Source organism: Phycodurus eques, chromosome 12 (assembly GCF_024500275.1).
Source record: "Phycodurus eques isolate BA_2022a chromosome 12, UOR_Pequ_1.1, whole genome shotgun sequence".
Lineage (NCBI taxonomy): Eukaryota > Metazoa > Chordata > Actinopteri > Syngnathiformes > Syngnathidae > Phycodurus > Phycodurus eques.
The window spans coordinates 13,712,442-13,738,347 of NC_084536.1; the positions used below are offsets into that span (position 1 = coordinate 13,712,442).

At 41.6% G+C, this 25,906-nt stretch overlaps 1 protein-coding gene across 2 annotated transcripts; it reads right to left on the bottom strand.

Moving 5' to 3' along the window:
- Positions 1-774: 774 nt before the first annotated feature.
- Positions 775-25,009, bottom strand: LOC133410368 (SH3 domain-binding protein 4). Of its 2 annotated transcripts, XM_061691464.1 has the most exons (5): positions 24,860-25,009; positions 15,714-15,898; positions 12,458-14,799; positions 3,170-3,358; positions 775-2,469 (listed from the first exon to the last, which is right to left on the bottom strand). In XM_061691464.1, exons 2-5 carry the CDS (start codon positions 15,835-15,837, stop codon positions 2,230-2,232), a joined length of 2,895 nt encoding a protein of 964 aa, XP_061547448.1. In that variant the 5' UTR covers positions 15,838-15,898; positions 24,860-25,009; the 3' UTR covers positions 775-2,229. The 2 variants fall into 2 exon arrangements, with proteins under 2 accessions (XP_061547448.1, XP_061547449.1); XM_061691465.1 differs by lacking the exons at positions 775-2,469; positions 3,170-3,358 and adding an exon at positions 7,668-8,782.
- Positions 25,010-25,906: the final 897 nt, after the last annotated feature.

Genomic DNA, 25,906 nt, shown 5'->3' on the forward strand with positions numbered 1-25,906 from the left:
ATGTATCTTTGTTCCTCTATTTATGCCAGTGAGGCATAGTGACAGACAGAACAAATGAATGGTCTTCTATTAGATGGCAGGAAGTAAATACAGTAATTAATGCATCCACTTTTTGTGACATTTTTGTTTGTTGGTGTGCCATGAGATTTTTCAATTGTAAAATATGTTCCTTGGCTCCATAAAGGTTGGAAATCACTGCTCTAGTCAGATCATGTATTCTAATCAGTCAGTTCAAACCAACATTACAACATGACAGAAATAATGGGTGCTAACTTACTGTAATTAAATTATTTTAAATTAAATGACTTCACCCACCTGTAACCTTAGAGCATCATTCGACAGAACGGCAGCATGTTTACGCACAACCGTTCGTGCTACCACTAGCTTGCTAGGCTACATAACGTTTTGTCGCCGCCTTGTGAGCCGTATCGTATTCACGGGAAGATACCTCAAGCAAGCCTTAAACGAACGTCCTCTCCTGTCCTGAGCACCGGTGACCACCAACACACATTTTTCCCCATTTTGTCCTTATAATACAGTCACGTGATCCACCTTGTTGTCGTCGCCATGGTAACGAATGTATCCGGTCACATTTGAGTTGACAAGATAAAGCCCATGATCGTAAAAAACGGGATGCGGTGGTATCGGAATACAAGATTTTATTGCAGTAGTCTGACATTACAATCATGAAAGACCAAATTTGTCTTGTAGTCTGATCCGGCCGGGCATTATGTGTTGCCTCAGACGTGTTATCTGTTCCACACCGCCGACATGTTTTTTTTTTTTTTTTTTTTTTTAATAACTTTATTGGCCGTCAGCTATTTCCAATACTACGTCAAAAGACACGTGACAAGGCTAAAAATAAACTAGCTTTTGGATTCCAATATACTGTGCACGATGGGGATGCAGAGTAAATGTCTTTTGCGGAGTGGATCGGCAAATTATGACATTTAAGCCGATCAGCATAAAATGTTAAATATTGGCCGATACTGATCAGCCCGATAAAAGCGGTGTAAAGTCTAATATATATATATATATATATACACACACACAAATACAACCACACACATGCATGCGCAAATGCACAAACGTACCCACACACACACATGCAAATGCAGCACTCACACACGCACGAACGCACGCATTTACTCGGACACAAAAGGCCAGGCTGACCAATGTGCAAATATTTACACTTTATTTCTGATGAGCGGCAACGGCGGTGATGATGTCACACGATGATGTCACATGACACCGTCACGTGACCGCACACGTCCTTTTTGGCAAGTGTTGGTGTAAAATACGAAGTGTGAAAATCAGACAACAGGTCAGGAATGTTGCTCAGTTTCAGAGCGCTGGCTTGTTTGTCGTTACCATGATGACAAGCGATCGAAATGGACAATTGAGCCACAAGGTGTCACTGTTGTCTTTGTTTCCAGGGGGAGTCAGCAAACATTGGCACCCCTACCAATTGCACCGGATCACAATCTCATCCCTTCAAATGAGAAACTGACCCAATTGCACCTGACCCCGACCCGATGACAATTGATCCTGATCTGATCGCACTAGAAACAGGTCTAATGGCACCCTCCAGACCCTGACCCAGACCCCACACCTCACCCGCAGAACCTGACCCAATCACACCCCCGAACAATGCAAGGATGTGAAAGTTGACGACAACTCTGAAACAGTGAGTGAGTTCCATGAGAAGCCGGTTCTGTTTTTGACGGCACCTCATTGCGCCAGAACCAGATCAGATCCAATCAGCACTTGATCTAATGGAATCTGAACCTATCCTAATTCCAACAAAACCAAACCAGATCACACCAGAATTGGCCCAGGTGCTCCAAAACCAGATTGTATCAAATCTGAACCCAATCACACCAGAATTGGACCTAATTGCAATAGGAAATGACACAATCACATCAGAACCGATCCGATTACACCTGAAATGGGCCCAATTGCATCAGAAACTGCAATGATCACATCAAAACTGACCCGATCACACCAGAACCGGGAGGGTAAAGCTTCAAAACAAGCAAGGATGAGAAAGTAGACCAAAAAACATGATACGAAAGGGGAAGCGTAGCTCATGAGAGTCCGGTTCCAAGCGTTTGGCGGGTCTGCGACGTTAATAAATTACACGAGCGCGATCAGAATCACAGGAGACAGAACCGAGTGTAAATAAATAGACGTGCGGTGCGTGTAGAAAAAAGGCGAGTAGAAAAAGCGTCAGATGGCGAAGTCGTCCTGTGAGGAAGAAGTGGCGGAGACGGGACTGAAGGCGGAACTTCGGAGGGTGTCCAGGCAGTGGACCAGAAGCAGAGTTCCGCTCAGGTGCTTCCAGCGTTTGGTGATGGGACTCTTCATCCGGTCCAGGCCTACATGGAGGTCCTGGATCACATCCCGGTAGCTGTCGCCCATCTGGGCCGCCCACGTCACCAGGAAGTCGTACGCCGGCTTCCACATGGCCTAAACGAGCACATCAGCAGCATCAGTAAAATTAAAACAGTCATTATATACATTTATTGTAATGATCACCTGAGTTTCTCAAACGAGGGCATGTATTACTGGCCATTTTTTCTTAAAAGGTTTTCAACCCAATTTAAGACACCCGACTTAAACACTTGACTCACACAGCTGACTTAGACACCCCACTTACATATTTAGAGACCGGACTTCAACATTAAACACCCAACTTAAACACCAACCTGAACACCTGACTTTAACACCCAATTTACACATCTGACTGAAACACCTGACTGAAAAACTATCAATAAACAATAAAGAAGAGCGTTTATGGCCTCCATTCCCTCTTGACAGTTGTTGGCCTTTCAATGTAAGACAAAGACTGAGGCAAATCTTTAAATAAACCGTTAAAATCACCCCAAAAATAATGTTTGTGAGATATTTGTGCTAGTAATCAAAATGAGAGAATATTTGCAACAATAACAAAACAATTATAATGTTCATCAGTTTTAACATTAAATATCTTGTCTTTGGAGTGTATTCAATTGAATAGAGGTTGAAAAGAATTTGCAACTCATTGTACTCTGTACTCTCTATATATGTTTTACACAATGTCCCAATTGTAGTATAGGCATCTATGAAGTACTACAGATCACATCACATCAAGCACTTGACAATAGAAGCTTGAGAACAGAGAGGTCACCTCGACATCCACCACGCCGTTCTTGTCGCGGTGCGGCGCCTCGTAGGCGTCCATCTGCTGGCGGGAAACCTTGGCCAGGCGCTCGGCCAACTCTCGCCAGCGTCCTGCCACCTCCACCGCCGTAGTCAGCAGCACAAAGTCCATCACCAGACGGGCTACCAGGCCCTGGCAGTCCAGCTTCAGTAGAGCCTTACACAAACAACAAGATGTTGACACGTCAAACACAGGAAGTTGATGCTCTAAAAACAAGAAATTTACATGCAAAAAGCTAAGTGCCATTAGTCTCTCTAAACATGCCTTATTATGGTTTAGATATCCACATAGGAGAAACAAAGTGTTTCTCTCAAAGGCTGTAAGTCTAATTCACTAATTCAATCTAGAGGTGTTCCTCATGGATCAACCTTAGCTACGCTTCTTTTTAGTATTTGCTATTTTTATTAATGACCGTCCCCTTTTTTCTCAGATTGTTCTGTTCAAGAATCCTTGACTAATACTTTTCAGACTTGGCTTTTTGAAAACAAATTATTACTTAACCAAACTAAAACTTTCAGCAAAATTCTTTGGGTTGGAACAATCAAGAAAAAAATTAAATGGATGGGTTTCTAGTGTTGTGTTTTGATTGCCCTGTCTGTTGTATCTCTTAATGTGTAGTACCCCCTCGTAAAATGAGATGTTGCATTTCAAGGGGTCAATCAAGAAAAGTGTCATATTTGTGCAAAAAGATACAATATTCAGACACAAATGTGTAATATTTGGGCACCAAAATGCTATTGTGACCACAAAAAGTCACAAAAATGATATATGCCGTCCCAAAACTTTATACAATATGTTGTCACAAAAAATACATATTTGGATACAAAGGTGCAATAGTTGCTCACAAAAAAAAGTTGGGGAGTGTGTCACTATAATTTTCTACTATGCCCCACATACACTACATGTAACAAGAAAACATTAGGATGCAAAAGTGCAACAGCTGTCCACAAAAAGTTGGACTTTGTCCCAAAGTGCTTTATTTTGCCACCAAAATACAATATATTGCCACAAATATTGCGTATTGCTCCTAACTCAATTCACTCATCACAAATTAATAGTTCCTATTGAAAGAAGTGGGTGGATTCTGTAGCCTTCTGAAGTTCACTCACGCCTCAAGTTTTGGCTAGCAGACGGCTGGTATTTCGGAAACATTACTTATGGTACAATTGGAACTCAAGGTACTACTTTTTTTGGAAGCCAAAATACAATAGTTTTCCCACATAAAGTCATATTTTGTTACAAAATATACTCTGCCCTAAATACAATTTATTTTATAACAAAAATGCTGTGTTTGGACAGACAAGTGTAATATCTGCGCATTAAAAAAAATGAAAATGTATTTTTTTTCATTACAAAATATGATTCGTTGCCCCACTTATCTCTTCCAGGTGTCCTAATACTTTTGTACATGTTTTTAACTTGCGCATTTTTCCCAACCGGCGGCGTCTTCTTAAGAAGCTTCGTCCCGTGCGATTCCATCCTTCATCTCTGTTATAATAACCCTTGTTATTGTCATTGTTATTTTTCACTTCCAGTCCACTGCTCCATCTGTGACATTCCGACCTCATTCCTGGTGTGTGTGAACTCTGACCCTTCAGTCTGATGGACTGAAATGACTTGCACATTACCAGGCCATTTTCTCCCACCCCACCCGGAGAGCGGCCAGAGTGGAGGTTCAGTAAATGATGCTAAAATGAGGAAATGTGTGAACAAAGATGGAAAAATGAGAGCAGGTGGTCTCACTGGACTTCAAAGCTGTTATCCACAAATAAGACATCTTATCTATGCAGGAAGTCTTCCGGAAGGTCAGGCCAAAGATTCCACAGTGTCCTGGCTCACACCGCGCTCTGGAATTCTCTCTTATTTGGTCTGAAAGGACACGGGAAGAATTCCCGAGAAAGCAAATCCTCGCTGTCTTGTATGTAAGGGGGGCTTGAAGTTGACCTGCGGATTTGCAGGTTTCTGAGGTATATGCAGTGGTGTCTTGAGATACGCAAAGCTGCCAACCTAGAAAAATGTACTTCCAGAACAATTTGTCCAGCTTTGTCTAAATTTCCATATTATAAAAATTTTGTGAAGAACATTTCCATCCGACAGTCACAATCATAAATAGTTAATAAATTATGGCTTAAGATATTTTTTCATTTTAATGTTTGTTTTACATCAACCTTATAATGGTGGACATATTTTTTTATTTTTCCAAAAAAAACATCATTGCTGATCGACTGAATTGGATAGTTTATGTACAGTGGGTACGGAAAGTATTCAGACCCCCTTAAATCTTTCACTCTTTTTATATTGCAGTCATTTGCTAAAATCATTTAAGTTCATTTTTGTCCACATTAATGTACACGCAGCACCCCATATTGACAGAAAAAAAAACAGAATTGCTGAAATTTTTGCAGATTTATTAAAAAAGAAAAACTCAAATATCACACAGCCATAAGTATTCAGACCCTTTGCTCAGTATTTAGTAGAAGCGCCCTTTTGAGCTAATACAGCCATGAGTCTTTTTGGGAATGATGCAACAGGTTTTTCACACCTGGATTTGGGGATCATCTGCCATTCCTCCTTGCAGATCCTCTCCAGTTCTGTCAGGTTGGATGGTGAATGTTGGTGGGCAGCCATCTTCAGATCTTTCCAGAGATGCTCAATTGGGTTTAAGTCAGGGCTCTGGCTGGGCCATTCAAAAACAGTCACAGAGTTGTTCTGAAGCCATTCCTGTGGTCCTATGTTAGCTGTGTGCTTAGGGTCATTGCCTTGTTGAAAGGTGAACCTTCGGCCCAGTCTAAGGTTCTGAGCACTCTGGAGAAGGTTTTCGTCCAGGATATCTGTGTACTTGGCCGCATTCATCATTTCTTCGATTGCAACCAGTCTCCCTGTCCCTGCAGCTGAAAAACACCCCCACAGCATGATGCTGCCAGCACCATGCTTCAATGTTGGGACTGTATTGGACAAGGTGCCTGGTTTTCTCCACGCATGCCACTTAGAATTAACAACAATTTCTATCTTGGTCTCATCAGACCAGAGAATCTTATTTCTCACCATCTTGGAGTCCTTCAGGTGTTTTTTTTTTTTTCAAGCAAACTCCATGCGGGTTTTCATGTCTTGCACTGAGGAGATGCTTCCGTCGGGCCACTCTGCCATAAAGCCCCAACTGGTGGAAGGCCGCGGTGATGGTTGACTTTCTAGAACTTTCTCCCATCTCCCGACTGCATCTCTGGAGCTCAGCCACAGTGATCTTTGGGTTCTTCTTTACCTCTCTCACCAAGGCTCTTCTCCCCCAATTGCTCAGTTTGGCCGGACGGCCAGCTTTAGGAAAGGTTTCTGATCGTCCCAAACGTCTTCCATTTAAGGATTATGGAGGCCACTTTTTTTCTAACCATGGCCAGATCTGTGCCTTGCCACAATTCTGTTTTTGAGCTCTTCAGCAGGCAGTTCCTTCGACCTCATGATTCTCATTTGCTCTGACATGCACTGCGAGCTGTAAGGTCTTATATAGACAGGGGTGTGGCTTTCCTAATTAAGTCCAATCAGTATAATCAAACACAGCTGCACTCCAATGAAGGTGTCGAACCATCTCTAGGATCATTAGAAGACATGGACAGCACCCTTGTTAAATATATGAGTGTCACAGCAAAGGGTCTGAATACTTATGGCTGTGTGATATTTGAGTTTTTCTTTTTCAATAAATCATCAAAAATGTAAACAATTACGTTTTTTTTCTGTCAATATGGGGTGCTGTGTGTACATTAATGAGGGAAAAATGAACTTAAATGATTTTAACAAATGGCTGCAATATAAAAAAGAGTGAAACATTTAAGGGTGTCTCAAAACGTTCCGTACCCACTGTATGGACAATAGTTTTGGCTTCTATTTTGTCCAATGTACTTCTTATACTGTGGCCGCTTCTGGGGCACCCTTCAGCGGCCACAGAAGCGCATTGTCCAACTGAATTTCAAAGAAGGGAAAATTGTCCTGGTGGCGCAACCGATGGTCACTACGCAAGCTCGGAGGCTGCTTCTCTGCAGCCCGTGAGAGCGTGCAAATTCCTTCGCTGGAAATTCTCCTCCCACTTTAGGAGCCGTGAGAGAAGGCACGAGTGACAGCTGAAAGTTCAGTTCTCCGAATCCTCAAAAGAGGGTGCCACAATTTGGTGGCCTGGGCTCTGAGCAGTGGCAGTGTGGGTGACAGTGCAGGAATGTCACTGTAGTTAATGAGCACACAACACAATGCAGAGCAAAAAGAGAAAACATCATCCACCTCTTCTGTGATATTGTTTATCTGGTTATGTTTAATCATTAAATACGAAATCAACTACAGTTAATAAACAGTAATCAGAAAAAGATTTTGGAATACACGAATGCAAAATACGTTTATCCGATTATTCGATGGAATAATCAAAAGAATAATCGATTCTAAAAATATTCGACATTAACAGCTCTACTCTTCGCTCAATTTACGCATATGTCAAATCCATTTTCCCCATTGAAATGAAATGAAATGCCATTAATCCGTTCCAGCCCCTCAAAAAAACAATCATAATTTTTTTGTTGCATGTTTTTAATAAAGAAAACACAAGATAACCTTTATTAGTTCCACAATGGGGAAATTTGCATCATTTCAGCAGCAATAGTGGATACCGAAAAAGAAAAAAAAACAAAGCTATGTGTTGTATAAAAGTATCATAAAACATAATAAAAGAGAATGAAAAGAAATAAACGGTGTAGTCAAAAAAGTGTCATGTATTAAATAACAATTATTGTACATTGTGACAAGTTGACAGTCACAAGAAAAAGAGTTATGTTATTCATGCTTATTGAAGCCACCTCTTTCTATAGTACTGGTAATTTACCGCTTACTTTCCATTGCAACATGATTTGCACTTCCAGTTGTCTACCGTTAAACCTATCGCTCAAGAAATCACTCCCTCTTGGATTGCTACGTTACGTTTTTACAAAATCATCACTAGCTCCTGAGCTGTTAGCGGCTGCAGAGCCTAGCAGCTAGCACTGCACTGCAGCTTCAACTACTGCAAACCATTTTGTATTTTTTTATTTCACTTGAGCGGCAGCGTAGCTGAAGCTTGTATCTCACATTTTGGCTCGCAACACAAAGCAAAAAAAATCAATCAAGCGATGACTCATAACTCGAAAAACTCCTAAGTTGTGACTCTCCTAAGTCAAGGTGCCACTGTATTTTGAAGTTAGCTTCTTCTAACACAATTCACCTGTTAGTCGGACCTGTGTGTGTCTGATGCCGGTGTATAGGAAGGCTCAAGGGGGAGAGGAGCAGGTTCTGGTATTGGGGGACCGGCGCCTGCTGGTCCGCAAACTGGAGCTTCTGTTTATTCTGTTTATTGAGAACAATGCGGCAGGAAACATCTGCCGCCTTGAGATGCCTCAGAACAAGATCCCAGCACCTGATGCTTCATCCTCCTCCTTCCGGTCTTCTTGGACAGCGACACTTGTTGAAGCTCTAGAACACAGGTGTCAAACTCAAGGCCCGGGGGCCAGATCTCTGGCCTGCCACTTCATGTAATGTGGCCCGTGAAAGCAAATCATGTGGGTTGGCATCCTGCTAAAATACAAAAATTACAAATTGTCTTAACCTTCACCGGTAATAACATTGGAAAATTGCAAACTTGTTTTGTTACCAGGCCCACTTTAAAGATACATTTTATAATAGTGGAAGAGTTTTTATGAGCTTCAAAACTCGTTATCCATCAATTTGATGTGTATTTGTAATAATATGGGCTGATTATACATTGTCACTTGTGCTGCAACTAACAATTATTTTATTGATCAATTAATTTGTTGATTTTTTTTGATAAATCAATGAAAAAATAAATAGTCATAAAGTCAAAAATAATTTATTTTCCTTCATTCCAAAACAGGACATTAGTTCAAATTGACAGTGCAGAAAATGCATAGACATAAATTGAGTATGTTTCAGTTAGCAGTTTTGTGGAAAACATTAGTCAGAATATGGACAAAACTGTTGATCAGTGTTTTCAAAAGTAAAAGCAGATGTTTGCAAATACTTATTATGATGAAAGATAAAGATAATCAGTCTGCTTTTATGGAGGACTACAGCCATCTGAGAATATTTACTGTTTGAGAGGCTGAAATTTTGATGATTTGGACAATTTCAAGCTAAACATGGTCTCTGAACGATTAATCGATTATCAAAATAGCTGTCAATTATTGTGATAACCTATTATTTCTCGATTAATTGATATAATTGTTGAAGCTCTAATTTACAGTCTATGGTTTCACAGTCACTACGGCCCTCTGAGGAAAACCACAAATATGATGTGGCCCGCGACAAAAATGAGTTTGACACCCCTGCTCTAGAACATGTCAGCGCTTTAGAGGAATGACTACGGGCAAGTCTGGTGTCCAGTCTGGACTACCTCTGGTCTTCAGCAATGATGAGAGGGGGGCTCAGTAGAAGCCAGCAGTGACTAACTCAGAACAAAATGAAAACTAATTAACACATCATCAACTAGTGACTAACTTATACTACAATAGGAAGGATGTGCCAAATATATAAGAACGAACATGAAGAAGACTAACAAGTCATAGTAGGTTAATCAATAACACATAATAGACAAGAGCATAGCTCTATGACTAGTGCATAGATGAATAGCAACTAACTCAAGACTAGTGACTAACCAATCGTAAACCAGTTGCTAACTCATGATGGAATGGGAACTAATTCTGAGGATGAGTAGCAACTAACATAATACAACTAACTGACACAGAGAAGACTAGTACAAGACACTGAACAGGAAATAACTAGAGAGAAGCACATAGTAGAGTAGTAACTAACTAGGCTAGGGAGGGGTGGAGGGGGAGGGGGGGGTGGGTGGGCGAAGACAGTAACAACAGTGCTTTCCTTCTGTTGCTTTCTCCTAAAAATAGAATCCAGGGTGGACAGCAGCCAATCAGAGAGAGACTTCTGCGTCATGTGGACACAGCAGGACCCACTGTGTTAGGATCCAAGAGAAACAAGAGTCGCTGCTGCTGCACCAGCGACCACTACAAACACTCACGAGATTCTAGTATGTTCTTTTCACTCGCTATGAATGTTTCATCACAGTCTGTGCTGGAGATGCAGCTTCATCCACAAAGCTTATCGCCTTCAATGGGGGAACATGGTCAAGTTACTGCTACTTTCTCTTTATTACACACGCTTGTCATTTTGTTGCGTCATTTCACACAGACACACACACACACACTTTTCAGAGTTACCATACATGACACCATAACAGATCAGCAAGCTGCAGCAAAGCCAAGTTGACATCAATAAAAAATGACATCAATAAACATTCCTACTCCGTGAAATAAACTGCATCACATGAGAAAAGAAATTAACTTGTACAAGACTTACAGTGACTAACTCAGAGTGGACTGGAGAGAAAATGGCACTAGATTAGGATCTAACATGCAGTCAACTAGTAAATTACTGATAGTATACTCGTGACTAACTTGTAATAGACTAGTGAATAACTCAGAATAGGAACTGATACATAGTAGACTTGTGAGTAACGCAGGACAATGGGAACTACAGTGGAACCTGGGTTCAAAAACAAATCAGTTTAAGAAAAAGATTTTCAAACAAATATTGCTTAGGTTCACAAACTATGCCTTGCGTATTTCACACAGTGACAAACAGAATAGGAACTAACTGGGTGTGTAACGATTCGTTTTAGCAACAATTTCATTTGTATCACGATTCCGGGTTCCCGGTTCGATTCAAGGATGATATTGGTTCATTTAGAACAGGGGTGTTAAACTCATTTTTGTCACGGGCCACATAGTAGTTATGGTTACCCTTAGTTATGACTGTGAAACCATATAAATGTTTAAGTACTTCATCATATTATTACATATACAACAAATTGATGGATAACTACTTTTGAAATCAGAAGTCAAGGATAATAGTTTGTTCAGTTACTGTAAAAAGTGGTTTGGCAACAAAAAAAAAATATTTTAACATTATTTATTACACGTTATTTATTACATATGACAATTTTTGGGTTTTTTATTACATATGACATTTTTTTATAATATTTTAGCAAGAATCAGTGAACTTGATGCACATTATTTGTTTTCATGGGCCACATAAAATGATGCGGTGGTCCGGATCTGGCCCGGGGGTTTGACACATGTGATTTACAACGATATGATCCGAAATGATTCAGTAGCTTGAATGCAATTCAGTATCCTTTTTTTTTCTCCCAAAAATCTAACCAGTGTGTGAAATAAATACCTGGACAGTGCGAGATTGCTGTTGTTTCTTATTAGGGAATCAGGTTAAATTAATTATGGTCATTAAATATAAAGATTTTCCTGATGTACTTTTATTATTTTGCAATAAAATAAAGGGGTAAAAAGCAATTCACTGTTATTTAATATTTAAGCTATGGTTTTACTGGTTTGGCTGTTTCTTTCCTTGAAAAAGATGTTTAATTGGTGTAATAAATATGAGGGGGTCCTGGGAAAAATATATCCACTGTCAGAGATGCCTGGACCCAAAAAGTTTTAGAATCCCTGTTCTAAATGGTCAAATATGAATGGCTAGAAACGAAGCACCGTGACGTTTCCAGAAAGACGTAGACTAACTCATTGTAGAATAGGAGCTAATTAACACAAAGTAGAATAATGACTAACTTGTAGTAGAGCATGATCTAAACAAAGGTAGATTAGTGAGTAACTCAGAGGAGACTAGTGACTAACTCCTAGTAGGACAGTGACTAATAGTAGACTCATAACTCAATAGTTATATCGGAATTATTACTAAGTAGACAAGCGAGTAGCTCACAAAAAATAGGAACTAATTAATGCATAATATACTCATGACAATCTTGTAGGAGACAAGTGACTAATTCATAGTAAAATAGATCAACGTAGTGGATTCGGGACCTACTCAAAGTACAATAGGAACGAACTCATGGTAGAATAGGAAGTAATTGATAGTGACTAACTCATAGTAGACTAGGAAATAACTCAGATTAGTGACTAACCAATAGCAGATTTGTGACTAATACATAGCAAAATAGGAAATAACTAGAAATCAGATTTAATAAAAAAAAAAAAAAAAAAAAAAAAAAACAGCTCCCTAGTAACTATGTTGTAGTAGAATAGGAACTAACTTATCATGGACTTATGACTAACTTTTAATGGCTTAGGCACTAGTGCTAATGTCTTACTTGTGCCACGATTTACCCATCCGGATTTATGGACTTACCATGAGTAGCTCCTTCTGAAAGGACTTGCGCTCTTTGCTGTCAGCGTTGTTGCAGTCTTCCTTCAGCTTTTCTAGAACACAGGCCACCCTCTCTGGCTCACTGTCCAGCTCGGCCCGGCAGAAGTGCGTCACGGGCAGGTTCTGGTACCCGAGGGCATCTGCGAATGCCCGCCAGTTGCCGATGTTCTCCATCAGGACGGTGCGAACCGAGGCGTAGATGTATGTGAGAAACTTGCAGGGCCTTAGGACCTGCTCCAGTAACAAGGAAGTGGTGAGCTCAGGCCCGCTAAAGTAAATAGGTTTTACTTTGCCCATCACCAGTACATTTTTCGTGTGGACCAGTCCCACCCGGCCCTGATAGTACCCAATGTACCATTCTTTGGTCCACAACTGACCCTTCAGCTTGACCTTCTCCTCACTTAAAAGTGCCACAAAGTCTCCTTTCTTGTACTCCAGCAGGTAGCTGTTCTTAGTCTGCCGGATGACTGTCTTGATCAGTTTTCCAAACCTCAGGTTGGTGATCCTGCGGTCCTGGAACACTGGGTACTTGGTGGCAACGGCCAGTGGAGAGAGGACAATCTTACCCACTTCCTTCTTCTTCAGGAAGCGACGCTGCATGGACGTCTTCGGACCCGTTTTGGGCGGAGGCGTGGGCGTCTGAACGCAAAACTGGGCCAGTATAAGATCCAAGTCGTCTTTGACCTGGATCCTCAGAGTGAAGTCTGAAACATCCGTGCCGTTGCGAGAACTTATCAGGTAGACGAGCCGGCTTACTTTCCCCAGTTTGATCTGGAAACCCCGGACCACTTTTGCCTGCTCGCTGGCCTTAACCTCGTAGTTGGCCATGTTAGAGTACACCCCAACCCGGAGGTCCTGGGGTCTGGACAGGACAAACTGGTGTTTGCCCCACAGCTGTAGCGCTACAGGCGAAGACTGCGTCTGCCTACCCACGTCGCTCACCAACAGCGACTTGGGGGCACAATCATGACCAAACATGACTACAACTGTTTTGAATGAGGGGTGAATGTGTTTGGGACCGTACACCCCTAGTGTAATCTTTTTGACCACATGATCCCACACGGTGGAGTCTGGAGATGTAGACTGGGACTCCACTACCACACAAACATACATGCATGGTTCCAAGTTGTCCAAGGTCACCTGGACCGTGTCCCCGTACAGGCAAGTCTGGGAGATGGGAGTGTAAGGCCCCTCTTTACAGTCGCTTCTGACGTACAGGATCCGGGTGGTCTCCCGGTTTTCTGCTTTGACAACCACGGATACTTTCATCTCCAGTGTAATGCTGGTTTTGGTCTCCATGTTGCTGAGCTTGAGCTCCACCACTGGGCCAGAGGTGGTGCAGCGGTCGTTGTTCAGCTCCAAAGGCGGGTCTAAGAGAGCTTTGATGGAAATCTGCTGGGTGTCCCCCTCCGCGACGTGTCCCTCAGGAATGTGGACGCTGATGTTGGTGTCTGGAAGCTGAACAGCGCCTCCTGAGCTGTCCAGCCGGCAGACGATGTTGGTCTCCACCGGCTGCGTCTGACCCCAGCCCGGGTTTTGGCCCAGCGAGTTCAAGTCGTGGCAGGACCTGGCCAGCTTGCGGTGGGAAAGCCACGCTGTCCGGAAATCCTCCCTGTTCTGGAACTGCTCCGGAGCTGGCGCTTTAAGGCTGCTAAGGAAACCACTGGACAATGGAGGGTTGTCCGACTGAGCCTGCAGAATGGACATGTCGGACAAACTGTAGGACCGCTTGCTCCTGAAAAATGGATTGTCCCTTCGAAGCTCCATCCCTGGAGTGCTACTTGGAGGGTTAAAAACAATCCCACCAAAACCGTTGAGGTCCGCGGTGCTGCTGACTGATTCTGACACAGACGGGGTGTCAAAGAGAAGAAGATCAACTGACTTCTCGTTGCTGTTCTGGTCCAGTGGGCTCTGAGGACCCCCGCGGAGGAACGGGTTGGTTGAGGTATGTGTGGTTATGAAAGGATTTCCATTATGGAAAGTGGTGGGTTTGAGAATTACACCAGCCCACTCTCCGAGAAGGTCCATTTCCGAGGCCGTCTCCTCCCTGGTGTCCCCTGCGGTGTCAATCATGCCGCTATCACTGAAGGACGAGTCTCTGAAATTGATGGGCTCAACGTAGGCAGCCGGGATGTAGCCCATCTCTGTGTTGTTGTGGGCATACCACCACTCGCCACCCGATGTGTCTAGTACGTAGAGGCGGTCGCCTTTGGAAAACTTGAGCGTGGTGAAGCTGGATGGGCAGTAATCCTTAATGGCCACCACCTCCCGGGCCGTGCCCAAAGAGGCGGTGGAATCCAGGCGTAAGGCACTAGGAGAAGGCACTGGGAACATGAGATCAGGGACGGTGTCAGATATGGCAGTGTGAACACTAAGCACTGAACTAAATACTGCATATGCAACGACCGAAACCTAATTCTAACCCTAAACCCAACAACCCAACTCTAACTTTAAATTCTGAACTTTGAACTAACGCCGTGACCCTAATCCTAACAACCAAAACCAAGCCTAACTCCTAAACCCCATTCAGTAAACCTTACGCTAATCCCTAACCCCGACCCAAACAACCCTAACACTGTCTCATATAGCTTGAACCTAACACTTCTAAACCCAACCCAACCGTGACCTATAACCTAAACCACTAACCCTGACCAAACCCCTAAACCAACCTCATGTGGCAAAACTATAAACCTAACCATAAAACCAACCCTGACACAACCCTTCTCTTCGCCTCTCCCTCTCTTTCCCTCCCCCTTTTTTAAACCATATTTTAAAGATATAAAAGAATGTTAGGGCATGACCAAGACATTTTAGTTTTCTTTTTACTATTTTAATTTATTTGTTTGCTTCCCCCACCTCCAATATATATATATATATATATATATATATATATATAGTCGCCACCTAACACTGCCTCACATGGCTTAACCCTGAACCTAACCCTCTTAAACCTAGGCCTAACCCAAACCTTAAAATATAAACCTAAATTTAATAACCAAACCATAACCCCCAAAACTTATACCTAAACTTAAACCTAAACTAAAGTCTAAACTCGAATCCTGTCCTCCCTCATGTGGCTGGACTCCTAATCCTGAACCAAAATTTAAAACAACCCCTAACCTAGAAATCTAAACCATAACCCTCAACCCTATTCTATCCCTAACCCTTGAACCTATTACATTGGATTTTTAACAATTTTAGCCTGTTAGCATTACACGCTAGCGTGGCCACATCTTACCTTTGACATCAATGAGACTGGACTCGGACACGCCCTCACTGAGGTCAATCAGCGTCCCCTCGGACCTGCAGCGAGGCAGCGAAGTGTTGCTACTGGCTGAGGCTCTAATGCGATGGGCGGCCATGACTGGAGCAGATTCTCTGGTGGCAGTGTGCCAGGTCAGCAGCGTCCTCCTCCCGTCATCTCTGAAAGGCACCGCAGAGATTTCATCGAATTAGTTACATGAATTATTCATCATGCGTTTTCGTGCTTTTTGATCGGCGTCTTTTAATTAGGCCCTCTTAAAATTGTTTCAATTTGAGGGCCTGCCCATACTTGAGCCGCTTTCCATTAGCAACATGAAACATCGAGGCCCATCTAAATGCTTCGAGAGCTGTGTGAGTGTAGGCCAGCGAGGGATACAAGAGTAAGGGGGGTAATCCTGGCCGTCACGGTTCAAATATCCTGGTGTGACGACGCCCTTCATCTCCACCACGTTACGTTCCCACGACAGAAGAACCCGACAAGAACCTTGGGGAGAACCTCACTATACATCAACTTGTGGATGATTTGCATTTTAATATTCGATGTGCCCACCCCCCACTTGCCTCTCCACCCTGCATCGTGTGCTGCCCTGGGTGGTCCCGTAGATAGTGGACCACCCAGGGCTCCTCAGTGAGATTGCAGCATGCAAGAAGGAAACGTTAGTGTTTTTATTATTGGGTCAGAACCAGTGAAGGGGACACACACACTGACACACTGCGGGAATTCCGCTTTGATGTTTACATCTGCGCCTCAGCTCCAGTTACTCCAGTTGCCATGGCAACGACATGCCTTCCATTTTAAAAGCGTGTTTATGACAGCTTACCAAACAGCATTTATGCACCAAATCTGTTCATCCATCCATCCATTCATTCATTTTCTGTTCCGCTTCTCCTCACTAGGGTCGCGGGCGAGCTGGAGCCTATCCCAGCTAACTTCAGGCGAGAGGCGGGGTACATCCTGAACTGGTTGCCAGCCAATCGCAGGGCACGTATAAACAAATAACCATTCACACTCACGCCTACAGGCAATTTAAATCGTGCTTTTATCATTTATGATGACAATAGGAGCAGTTTAGTGTTTCTGGAGCAGCACAGACGTGCTTATACATTTTAAATGACAAATGATGAATTCTGCTGCTGCGTTCCACTGACCCACATCAGGCGGGGCACTCGCTTTTTCCTTTTTTGTGTGTGCTGACTATACATAAAATATTTCAATGTCAAATCTTATCCTATCTAATAAAATGTATTTTCACCCAATTTTTTTTTTCTCTATGGATTATTTGTAATCATTTATTTCTATTGTGTACTTTGGCGGCTATCATAAAGACCACATTTATTGTAGGTAAATACATGTCTGACCAAGCATGCCATGGACATGTCTTTTTTTACTCTGTGGATTATTTCCAGTCATTTTGTTTTCTTTAATTGTGCAAGGTGATGTTTATTGTGAATAACTGGCAAGATGAGTGAGAGCTTTAATTATATGATCGCACATTGCGCTCATGTAATTATCCCTGAGAATTTCTACTTTTTTTTTTTTTTTTTTTTACTTACTATGGATTATTTCTTGTACTTTTTGTGATTACGGTAATCGATTCCGCAAAGTCTGACTAAAACCAAATCGTATGAAAACTAATGCAATATTTCCCAGAGGAAATAATGTAAATCCAATAAATCCACTTTCAGACACACAAAAATAGTTCAAAAAATGAATAAATAAACATTTTATAGAGAATAACTATAGTTTAACACAGACAAAACACTGTGAAATAAATACAAATAACTAATGAAATGGGTAAATAAACATTAAACATCAATTTTATCTTTTATTGAATGTAATATTTTCATTTATGCCAAGGCAAGTCATGTTAGACCATGACCATGTTAGAGTCTGTTAGCACCCTCTATTACTGAAATGTTTTTACAGCAGCTAAGCAGTGGATTAAGTAATTCAGTCAGTAAGCGATTGGCCATGCAAAAGCTTCACTCAAGGAAGTGTTGCACCCTGCAACAAAAAAATTCGGCTGACAAAATATGAAGTGAACAGAAACACAGACTGAGGAAACACCGACACAGTGTACGACGAGTAGCGAACAGGAAAGAAAATGGCCAATCCGTCGTTGAGGCAATACTGCATGACAAGTTCACAAACCTTAGAAGAAAACAATAATGTTACAAATGGCCGCTTGAGAGCGCCTCGTTTTCACGGAGTGGAAAAGCTCCACGTCAACCCGGTGGGATATATTGCAACCACCAGAAGCTAGACCCAGAAATATATTTGCAACTTAAACATGTAGTTGCATCCATTTTTTCCAGGTCGTAGCAGTGGTATTTGATGAACAGTTGACAGATGAGCAGGGCATGCTTTTGTTGCATTCAGCAGACACGCTCACAGTGTTCAAGAACGTAGAGAAGGGCTAAATTATTCACCATTTTGAAGCTTCATTTTATATAAGCCAACTTGGGGATTTTTTTTAAATCATTCAAATTAGGCAGCTTTATCAACAACACTCTTCTCTGTGGTGTGTCAAATTTACAAGACATTTTTAGTTTCACGTTACAAAGATTTTAATATTAAGACATGCATGGACACTTGTACGGCAGTTTCGAGTTACATGATTTCCTACGGGAAGAAATGGCTGCAATATCCCCCAAAAAAGCAAGGAGGGATGATGACTGTACCCGGCTTTCACTCCGCAGTAATAGAAGCATCCTAGCGGTCCAGTGGGGGTTGGGGGGGATTAGGGGTTTGGTCCACGTCGGGCCTCTTGCCGGGAAGCAGGAAGTGAGCGGCTGAGGAGGAAATGCCTTTGTGATGACAGTCTGAGATGACTGCAAGGTAGATACTCCCGCTGTGTGTGTGTGTGTGTGTGTGTGTGTGTGGGAGGGGAGGTGCTCTTATCTTTTGTTATGTATGATAAAAGTAAACAAATATTTTTCAACCACCTGTAGGCAGTTAAACCCCAGCGAGCAGTCTAGTTAGCAACTTAGCCGCCAAGAGTTTGTGGCTATGGTGGAGCCTGAAATCTTTTCCCATCCATAGGAAATAATATAAATAGAAATCCTCTCTGCCGCAGGGTCAAAATGCGGCCATGGTGAATTATTTATTTACTGTACAGGCAAAGTTACTTTTTAACATTCCTATCTGCCACACAGGTGCAAAGAGAGGTAAACTACTGTTGAATGAAAGTAAAATGAAGTCGAACCAGTAAGAGAGTGCGCCAATTAATCTTGTTGTGTCGTGTTCAATGAGAGTATTTAGTTTGCATCTGCTTGCTAAATTTGTGGATGTTTACACACTGATCCTTTCTTGTGTTGCAGTTACTTTAAGATCCATTAATGATTTTAACTAAAATCTGCTGTTTTGTTTTGTTTTAAACCAGCATGATTTTAATTGATTTTACAGGCAGTGGTAAAAGGGATAAATTGTGTAACTTCTTAGTCAGGTAGCTGGTTAGCTAGCATCCAAATCCAGACTACGAAAATCGACGTAAGGTCTCGGGATGTCCCGATACAACTTTTTCACTTCCGATCCGATACTGATATTGCGGCCTTGAGTTTTGACCAATACCAATATCAGCAATAATCATACATACTTTACATATTTTGTAGTATGGAATGTTTGAAAAGGCTTGATGAAGTGATATTCCTCAAACAGAGAACAATAATCAGCAACAGTACGTATGAGAAAAACTGGCCCATTCATTATTAACCAATGGGTTACATAAAGTAACTTTAAAAATAAGAATGTACTACATCCATCCATTCTCAAGACACTTACCCTGTTCGGGGTCGCGGGGTGCAGGAGCCTATCCCAGCTGACTTCAGGGGAAAGGGCAGACTACACCTTGAACTGGTTGCCAGTCAGTCATAGGGCACATATAGACAGACAACCATTCGCACTCACATTGTCACTGAGTGGGAACTGAACCCACGCTGCCTCCACCCAAGTCAGGCAAATGTACCACTACACTAACAGTGACTCAAATGTACTACAACTGAATAAAATAAAAATACAAAATAAAAATAAAAAATATATATTACAAAATCCTGAAAACTAATAAAACCAATAATAAAATTGCAACATAACCACTGCTTAACCTAAACATAAGCATATTCTACATTTGAATAGATTAAACAAAAACAAAAAAACATTAGAAAACCATGAAAAATAACCTCAATAAATAAGAAATACAAATTATACTTTTAAGGTGCAAAATAACAATTAAAATTCATTCATTCATCTTTCTTACCGCTTCTCCTCACTAGGGTCGCGAGCGTGCTGGAGAATGGGGTACACCCTGAACTGGTCGCCAGCCAATCGCATGGCACATATAAACAAAAAAATATTCACAATCACACTTACGGGCAATTTAGAATCTTCAGTTAACCTACCACGCATGTTTTGGGGATGTGGGAGGAAACCGGAGCACCCGGAGAAAACCCATGCAGGCACGGGGAGAACATGCAAACTCCACAAATTAAAATTCAATTTATATATTTGTTTACTGTCAGTATTTGGTGGGAACAGCATTTGCTTTCTCCATATGTGCTGCAATTACTTTTGAACTTCTGGATGGAACTGGGGTTTCGTTTTATTGAAAATGTCGTGCAAGATAGGAAATGAGGAGTCATGTAGTAAGGCTGGAGGTGCTTAGCGATCTGTGTGCCTCATTGGAATCGTTGTTCCTGCTGTGCACGTCTTGGCCTCTGAGGGGCAGTGTGGTGCAGGCAATGAGATGCACACTTGAAGTTACAACTAAAGTAGAAGTCAGGATTGAATATTGTTAATATAACTAGTTTTTCCACAGAGTTTGAAGAATACATGCCAGAGAGTATTGTTGTGTTGCCTGTTTGTATGTGTTTATACAGCATTTGTGTACCAATATTCATTATTTTGAGTGAGATAAGTGCCGCAAGTTCCATGCTAATTTTCGTTAGCTTGTCAATGGTATTTTTCATTCACTGTGTGTTAGCTTTGAGCTAGTGATTTTTGTGAACAAAAACGAAGAAAGATGCGAAGTCTGTGAGGTATTTGAACATTGAATAGGTGTAATTCTTTTGTTATGTGTGTTTAGTGGAGTGTCAATAAGCAAGCAATGTTCACTCTTATTCCTTGCTACTATGTTAGCACCTTAGCAACTTGTTGTTGTCATCAAGTGGGCTCTCAAGATGGGCGTTAACGATATTAATTGAATTGTTGGTGTTGCCTGTTGTTCTTGTTGTTTTAAACTGTCATTTTGAAACTTTTTGATTTCTGATCTTAAAAGGAACATCCCACTGCACCAAGAGTTTCCCATATTCATTAGAAGAGTTTCTTTTTACACCTTAACAGCATCTTCCACCAACTAAGGTTGGGTGTGATTCTGAGAGGATTCCAAACTAAGCAGAGCGGAGCGCCGGGATCAGTACGGGAGGAATGTGAGGAATGTCGGCCCGCGGAATGACACCATGACTTATTCAGGAGGAGCCCAGAGTGGCGGCTGCGGCCATGACGACCGCGACCACCACCACCACTACCGAGGGAAAACGGCACTCTTTGTCACTGCTGTACATCTTGTTGATGACATCAGCACATTCACACACACTCATTGTTTGCGTGAGATGAATCTTCCTCACTCACTGTTGACATAATTGTTTACATTTGTCCAGTTCGCTGGCCAATCACAGACGTGCAACTAAGCGCCATGCCAAGTGAAAATGTTTTTGAGCGATGGTTTTGGTTCATTTATTCTCCTGTGTCTTTTACACAGTCAAAAAAATGTCTGCTTTGACAAGCAGTGTAAACGTGGCTAGCTAGTTAGCCACATTTTGCTGTGCCACCTCTGTTCTGGCCAGAATATAATAATATGACAGAATATTTAGCTCTTTTACTTGCCTACTGTCGGTGTTGTGATGCCGGAACCTTAATCAATCAATCAACGGTGTTGATCTATCTATCTATCTAAGATAGATAGATAGATAGATAGATAGATAGATAGATAGATAGATAGATAGATAGACAGATAGACAGACAGACAGACAGACAGACAGATAGACAGATAGATAGATAGATAGATAGATAGATAGATAGATAGATAGATAGATAGATAGATAGATAGATAGATAGATAGATAGATAGATAGATAGATAGATAGATAGATAGATCTGTCTGTCAACTTTTACAGGCAGCATAAAAGGGGCTGGAGTGGCTAACTGATTAGCCATATAGCTAGTTTGGTAGCGTCAAAATTCAGACTTGCTACAACGAAGCCTTGTTATGGACATGGACATGGTCATGGTCATGGACCCTGTTATGGACAGTAATGATTTTAACCGAAAACTAAAAAGATGTGTCGTTTTTCTGTTCACTTTTACCAGCCATGTGAAAGGGGCTGAAGTGGCTTGCTGGTTATCCAGGCTACTAACTGATAGAAATGGTGTCATTTTGGTCGCTCATTTGCATGACAACGCAAAGGAAGAACACCAATTTTTACAGGCAGCATAAAATGGACCTAAGTGGCTAACCAGTTGGCCAGGTAGCTAGGTAGTTAGTGTCAAAATAAAGACTACACCAGGAAAAAGATAAAGGATCTTAACTATTTTAACTCAAAGGAGATTTTTTTTTTAAAATGTTTTGTTGCTTCTACGGGCAGTGTGAAAGGAGTTTAAGGGGCTAGTTGGTTAGCATAGACACGCGTGTAAGAATAGTGTGATCAGGCAGCAGGTGAACAAACAAACATGTTTGCATGTAAAGTAGTCACACGTAGTCACACGCTCGCTAGGTGATACCAGGCTGCGACATGACTTCCCCCCGAGAGTGGGACCAGGAGGGAGGGGGAGAATAGGGGGGTCCGATGAGGCTTATCTAAGATCACATGTGTTCCTCGAAACAATGACGCTCATTCAAGAAGCAACCCGAGATCAGCACAACTTTTCCCAAACGTCAATGCCGGCGGCGCGCTACACTGTGCTTACATCACGACCTACACAAAACCTATATATCTTACTCTGCTGTTGCCATCAGAGACAGTCCGAAATCACACCTATTTTAACTACCTATCTATCAGCCCTACTCTGGTGCTGCCTTCAGGAACAGATTGTAATCTCAGTTACCTACCTACCAGACAGCCAGAAGACTGTAATCTCAGTTACCAACCTACCTACCAGACAGCCAGAAATCTCTCTCTCTCTCTCTCTCTCTCTCTCTCTCTCTCTCTCTCTCTCTCTCTCTCTCTCTCTCTATCTCTTTATACATATATATATATATTTCTGTCTACCTACTCTACTCAGTAGCTGTCTTCAGGGGCAGTCTGATATCTCAGTTCTCCAGTAAAAACACCAAAGTGACATTTGAAATGTTCTTCGAACTTTAGTTAACTTTTCTACAATCGATCTAATTGCACTGCCTTCTGGGACAGTTCGAAATCACAATTGGCTCTCATGACACAAATGTTGTGAAAGTAGTAAGATGTCACCTGTGAGCCAACAATTGAGGGTGGGTTTTTTTTCATCTTATTGAGAGAAGAAAAACACTTAAGAGTCAATAGTTGCTGCCACACCAAGACGTGGTGTTACCAAGGCAACGCTCTTTGACTCACCTGTCAATCAACGTTATTACTCACCCCATTAGTCGGAATTTGTTTCCTCGCACTTCTTTTTCCTACCCTGCTGCGTTCAAGAAAACTGGCAATCTGTAAATTTCCTACCTCAGACGAGGAATAATGCAACGAAATACTGCTTGAATTCGGCCTTAACATACTTAAATGTCTTTGAGGTGTCATTACTTAAACATTTGTACTCTGCTTTTTGCCACGTTTTTTTTGTTTGATTCTTCTCTTATTACTAATGCTACTTACGTTAAAATCTTGAGTAAAAGTAACGAGTAAAAGTGCAATGAAATGCCGCTGACGTGGTATGCCCTAAAAACATTTTGTTTTTGTTCTTTTTTTTTTGTTCTCAAAAAACTATTTCCGATTGGAAGCAGATAAAAAAACAAAACATTAATTAAAAAAAAAAAAAAACACCCTCCTGACAAATTCTATTTACTCCAACAAATCGAATAATAATAATGTGCATTTATTGGCTATTTATTATTATTAACTTACTGTAATTTGTTGTTATACGGTAAAATGTCTCCCCCATGACAAGTAAAAACAGAACCAAACAACCTGGCCTAAAAATTCGCCAGGAAATAAAATGGTTCTTTTTTTTACAAAAATGAAAATGTTCTGTTTGAGGACACGAAAAAAAATCTTTGATTTAAAAAAAAACATCTTGACAAATACATTTCATTTACACCTCTAGTAGTTATTATTTTTTCACATCTAAACAAGTGTACAAAATGTTCCAGTGACTTTTAATAATATTAAATATACTTAAAATATATTTTTGAGGCATATTTAATTGTTGGCGGTAATTATAGCGGTACTTGGCGAGCCAAGTTTTATTTAGTTGTAATACTTGGTGTAACTTTTTTAAAGTTTGAGAACCATTGATTTAGTCCATGAAATCAATTAATGTGTATTTATTAGTTACTTCTTATAACTACGTGTGATTGGTTGTTACTTGATGAAACGTTTTTTTGTTGTTGTACGCACAAAACCAAGCTAGCTTGTTAGCGTTGTTGTTGTTGTTTTTTTGTTCTTTTGACGTTTACATTCCCAACGCAGCATTCAGTATCATTCTCAACGGTGCCCCCTGGTGGCGCGGCGTGTAAACAACATGTTCCACTCAAAAGCATCTGGAAGCGACAACACGTCCGGAGTTCGTCGAGAAAGTATTGATTTCTAATCAAGCTAATCACGGTTCAATCAAGGTCGGATGAGTCCGAGGAAGCCACCCGAGCATCCGCGTTCCTAATCTCCATGGCAACCACACGCTTAACCTTACGACACCGTTATGTGTCGGACGAGCTGCTGGAGCTCGGCTTCGGTACCGATTCGGTTCGGTAGCCACGGCTCCCCCACGACTCGTCGAAACAGCACCAAAACAACCTCCACGGCCACGTCAAGTCCGGTTTTTGAAGTCGTCAAGCTTCCCCACTTTGCTCCGGGGGTCGTAAACTTTCCATAAATCCTCCGCCATGACGACGACAAAGATGAAGAATAAGAAGAAGGAGAAGAAAAGATGGCAGCTCACCGGCTAGTACGTCGCGTCTCGCCGTCGTGGAGCTTCGCCTTTTGGCCTGCTTCTGCTGGAGGCTCCGCGGGCGAGGGAGCGAGGGAGCGAGTGAGTGGCCGGCCGCCCGAGCAGTGAGCACCGCCAGGCCAGCGGCCAGCCCGGCTGATGTCACCCGGCCAGGGAGGGGCTGAGGCGGGTCGAGGAGGAGGCGGCTCTCCACAAGGACGTCATCAGCACCACCGCACGTACGGACCGTTGCAATGGAGCAAATGTACGCGTATTCAAGAAATACAAGTGGATTAAAAGTCTAACTAACATGAATTCGAATCAGATACAAACACTTCTGTCTTGCTAATGTACTAAAACGGCTAGTTTAAGAGTAATGGATGAATAGCTTGTTCTCATTAGCTAATTAGCAAGCACTATAAGTGTTATATATTTATCGATCACTTATCATTATTTTAGAAACCACTCAAACACATCTGTCACTCACACACACACACACACATATATATATAATTATTACTATTATTGGTAGTAGTAGTAGTAGTAGTAGTGGTTGTTGTTGTATGAGTAGTAGTAGTAGTAATAGTATCTCGTATTTGTGTGAATGTTGACACTATTCCGCAACAAAAAAAGATGACCCAATATTCATTACAATGCAACTTTATGGTCGTTGTCAACACTCATAAGCTTTTTTTTTTTTAAATCTAAACTCAGATCCATGGAAGGAATAATCTAAACATTTACTAAGAGTCTAATGTCATGCCTCAATGCTGCTCACATCTTTTCTGGGCATCTGAAGGTTGTTATAATATACTCTTTTACTTATGACCCAGCATTACCACTTATTCAAGAAACCCGTGATGATTTTTTTTTCTTGCTTGTTTGTAGATCGACAGGTGTCAACAGACCGTCGCCACGGTAACGGGAGGCCTTCTCCATTCTTCGTTCATCTTTTTATTTTTCCATTCCAACTAATATAACATGGATCATCCCCCCAGGAGCCATCGTGTGAGAAGAAAGTGGACCTTGTTGTTGTTTTTAAGAGCATCCAGTCCACAC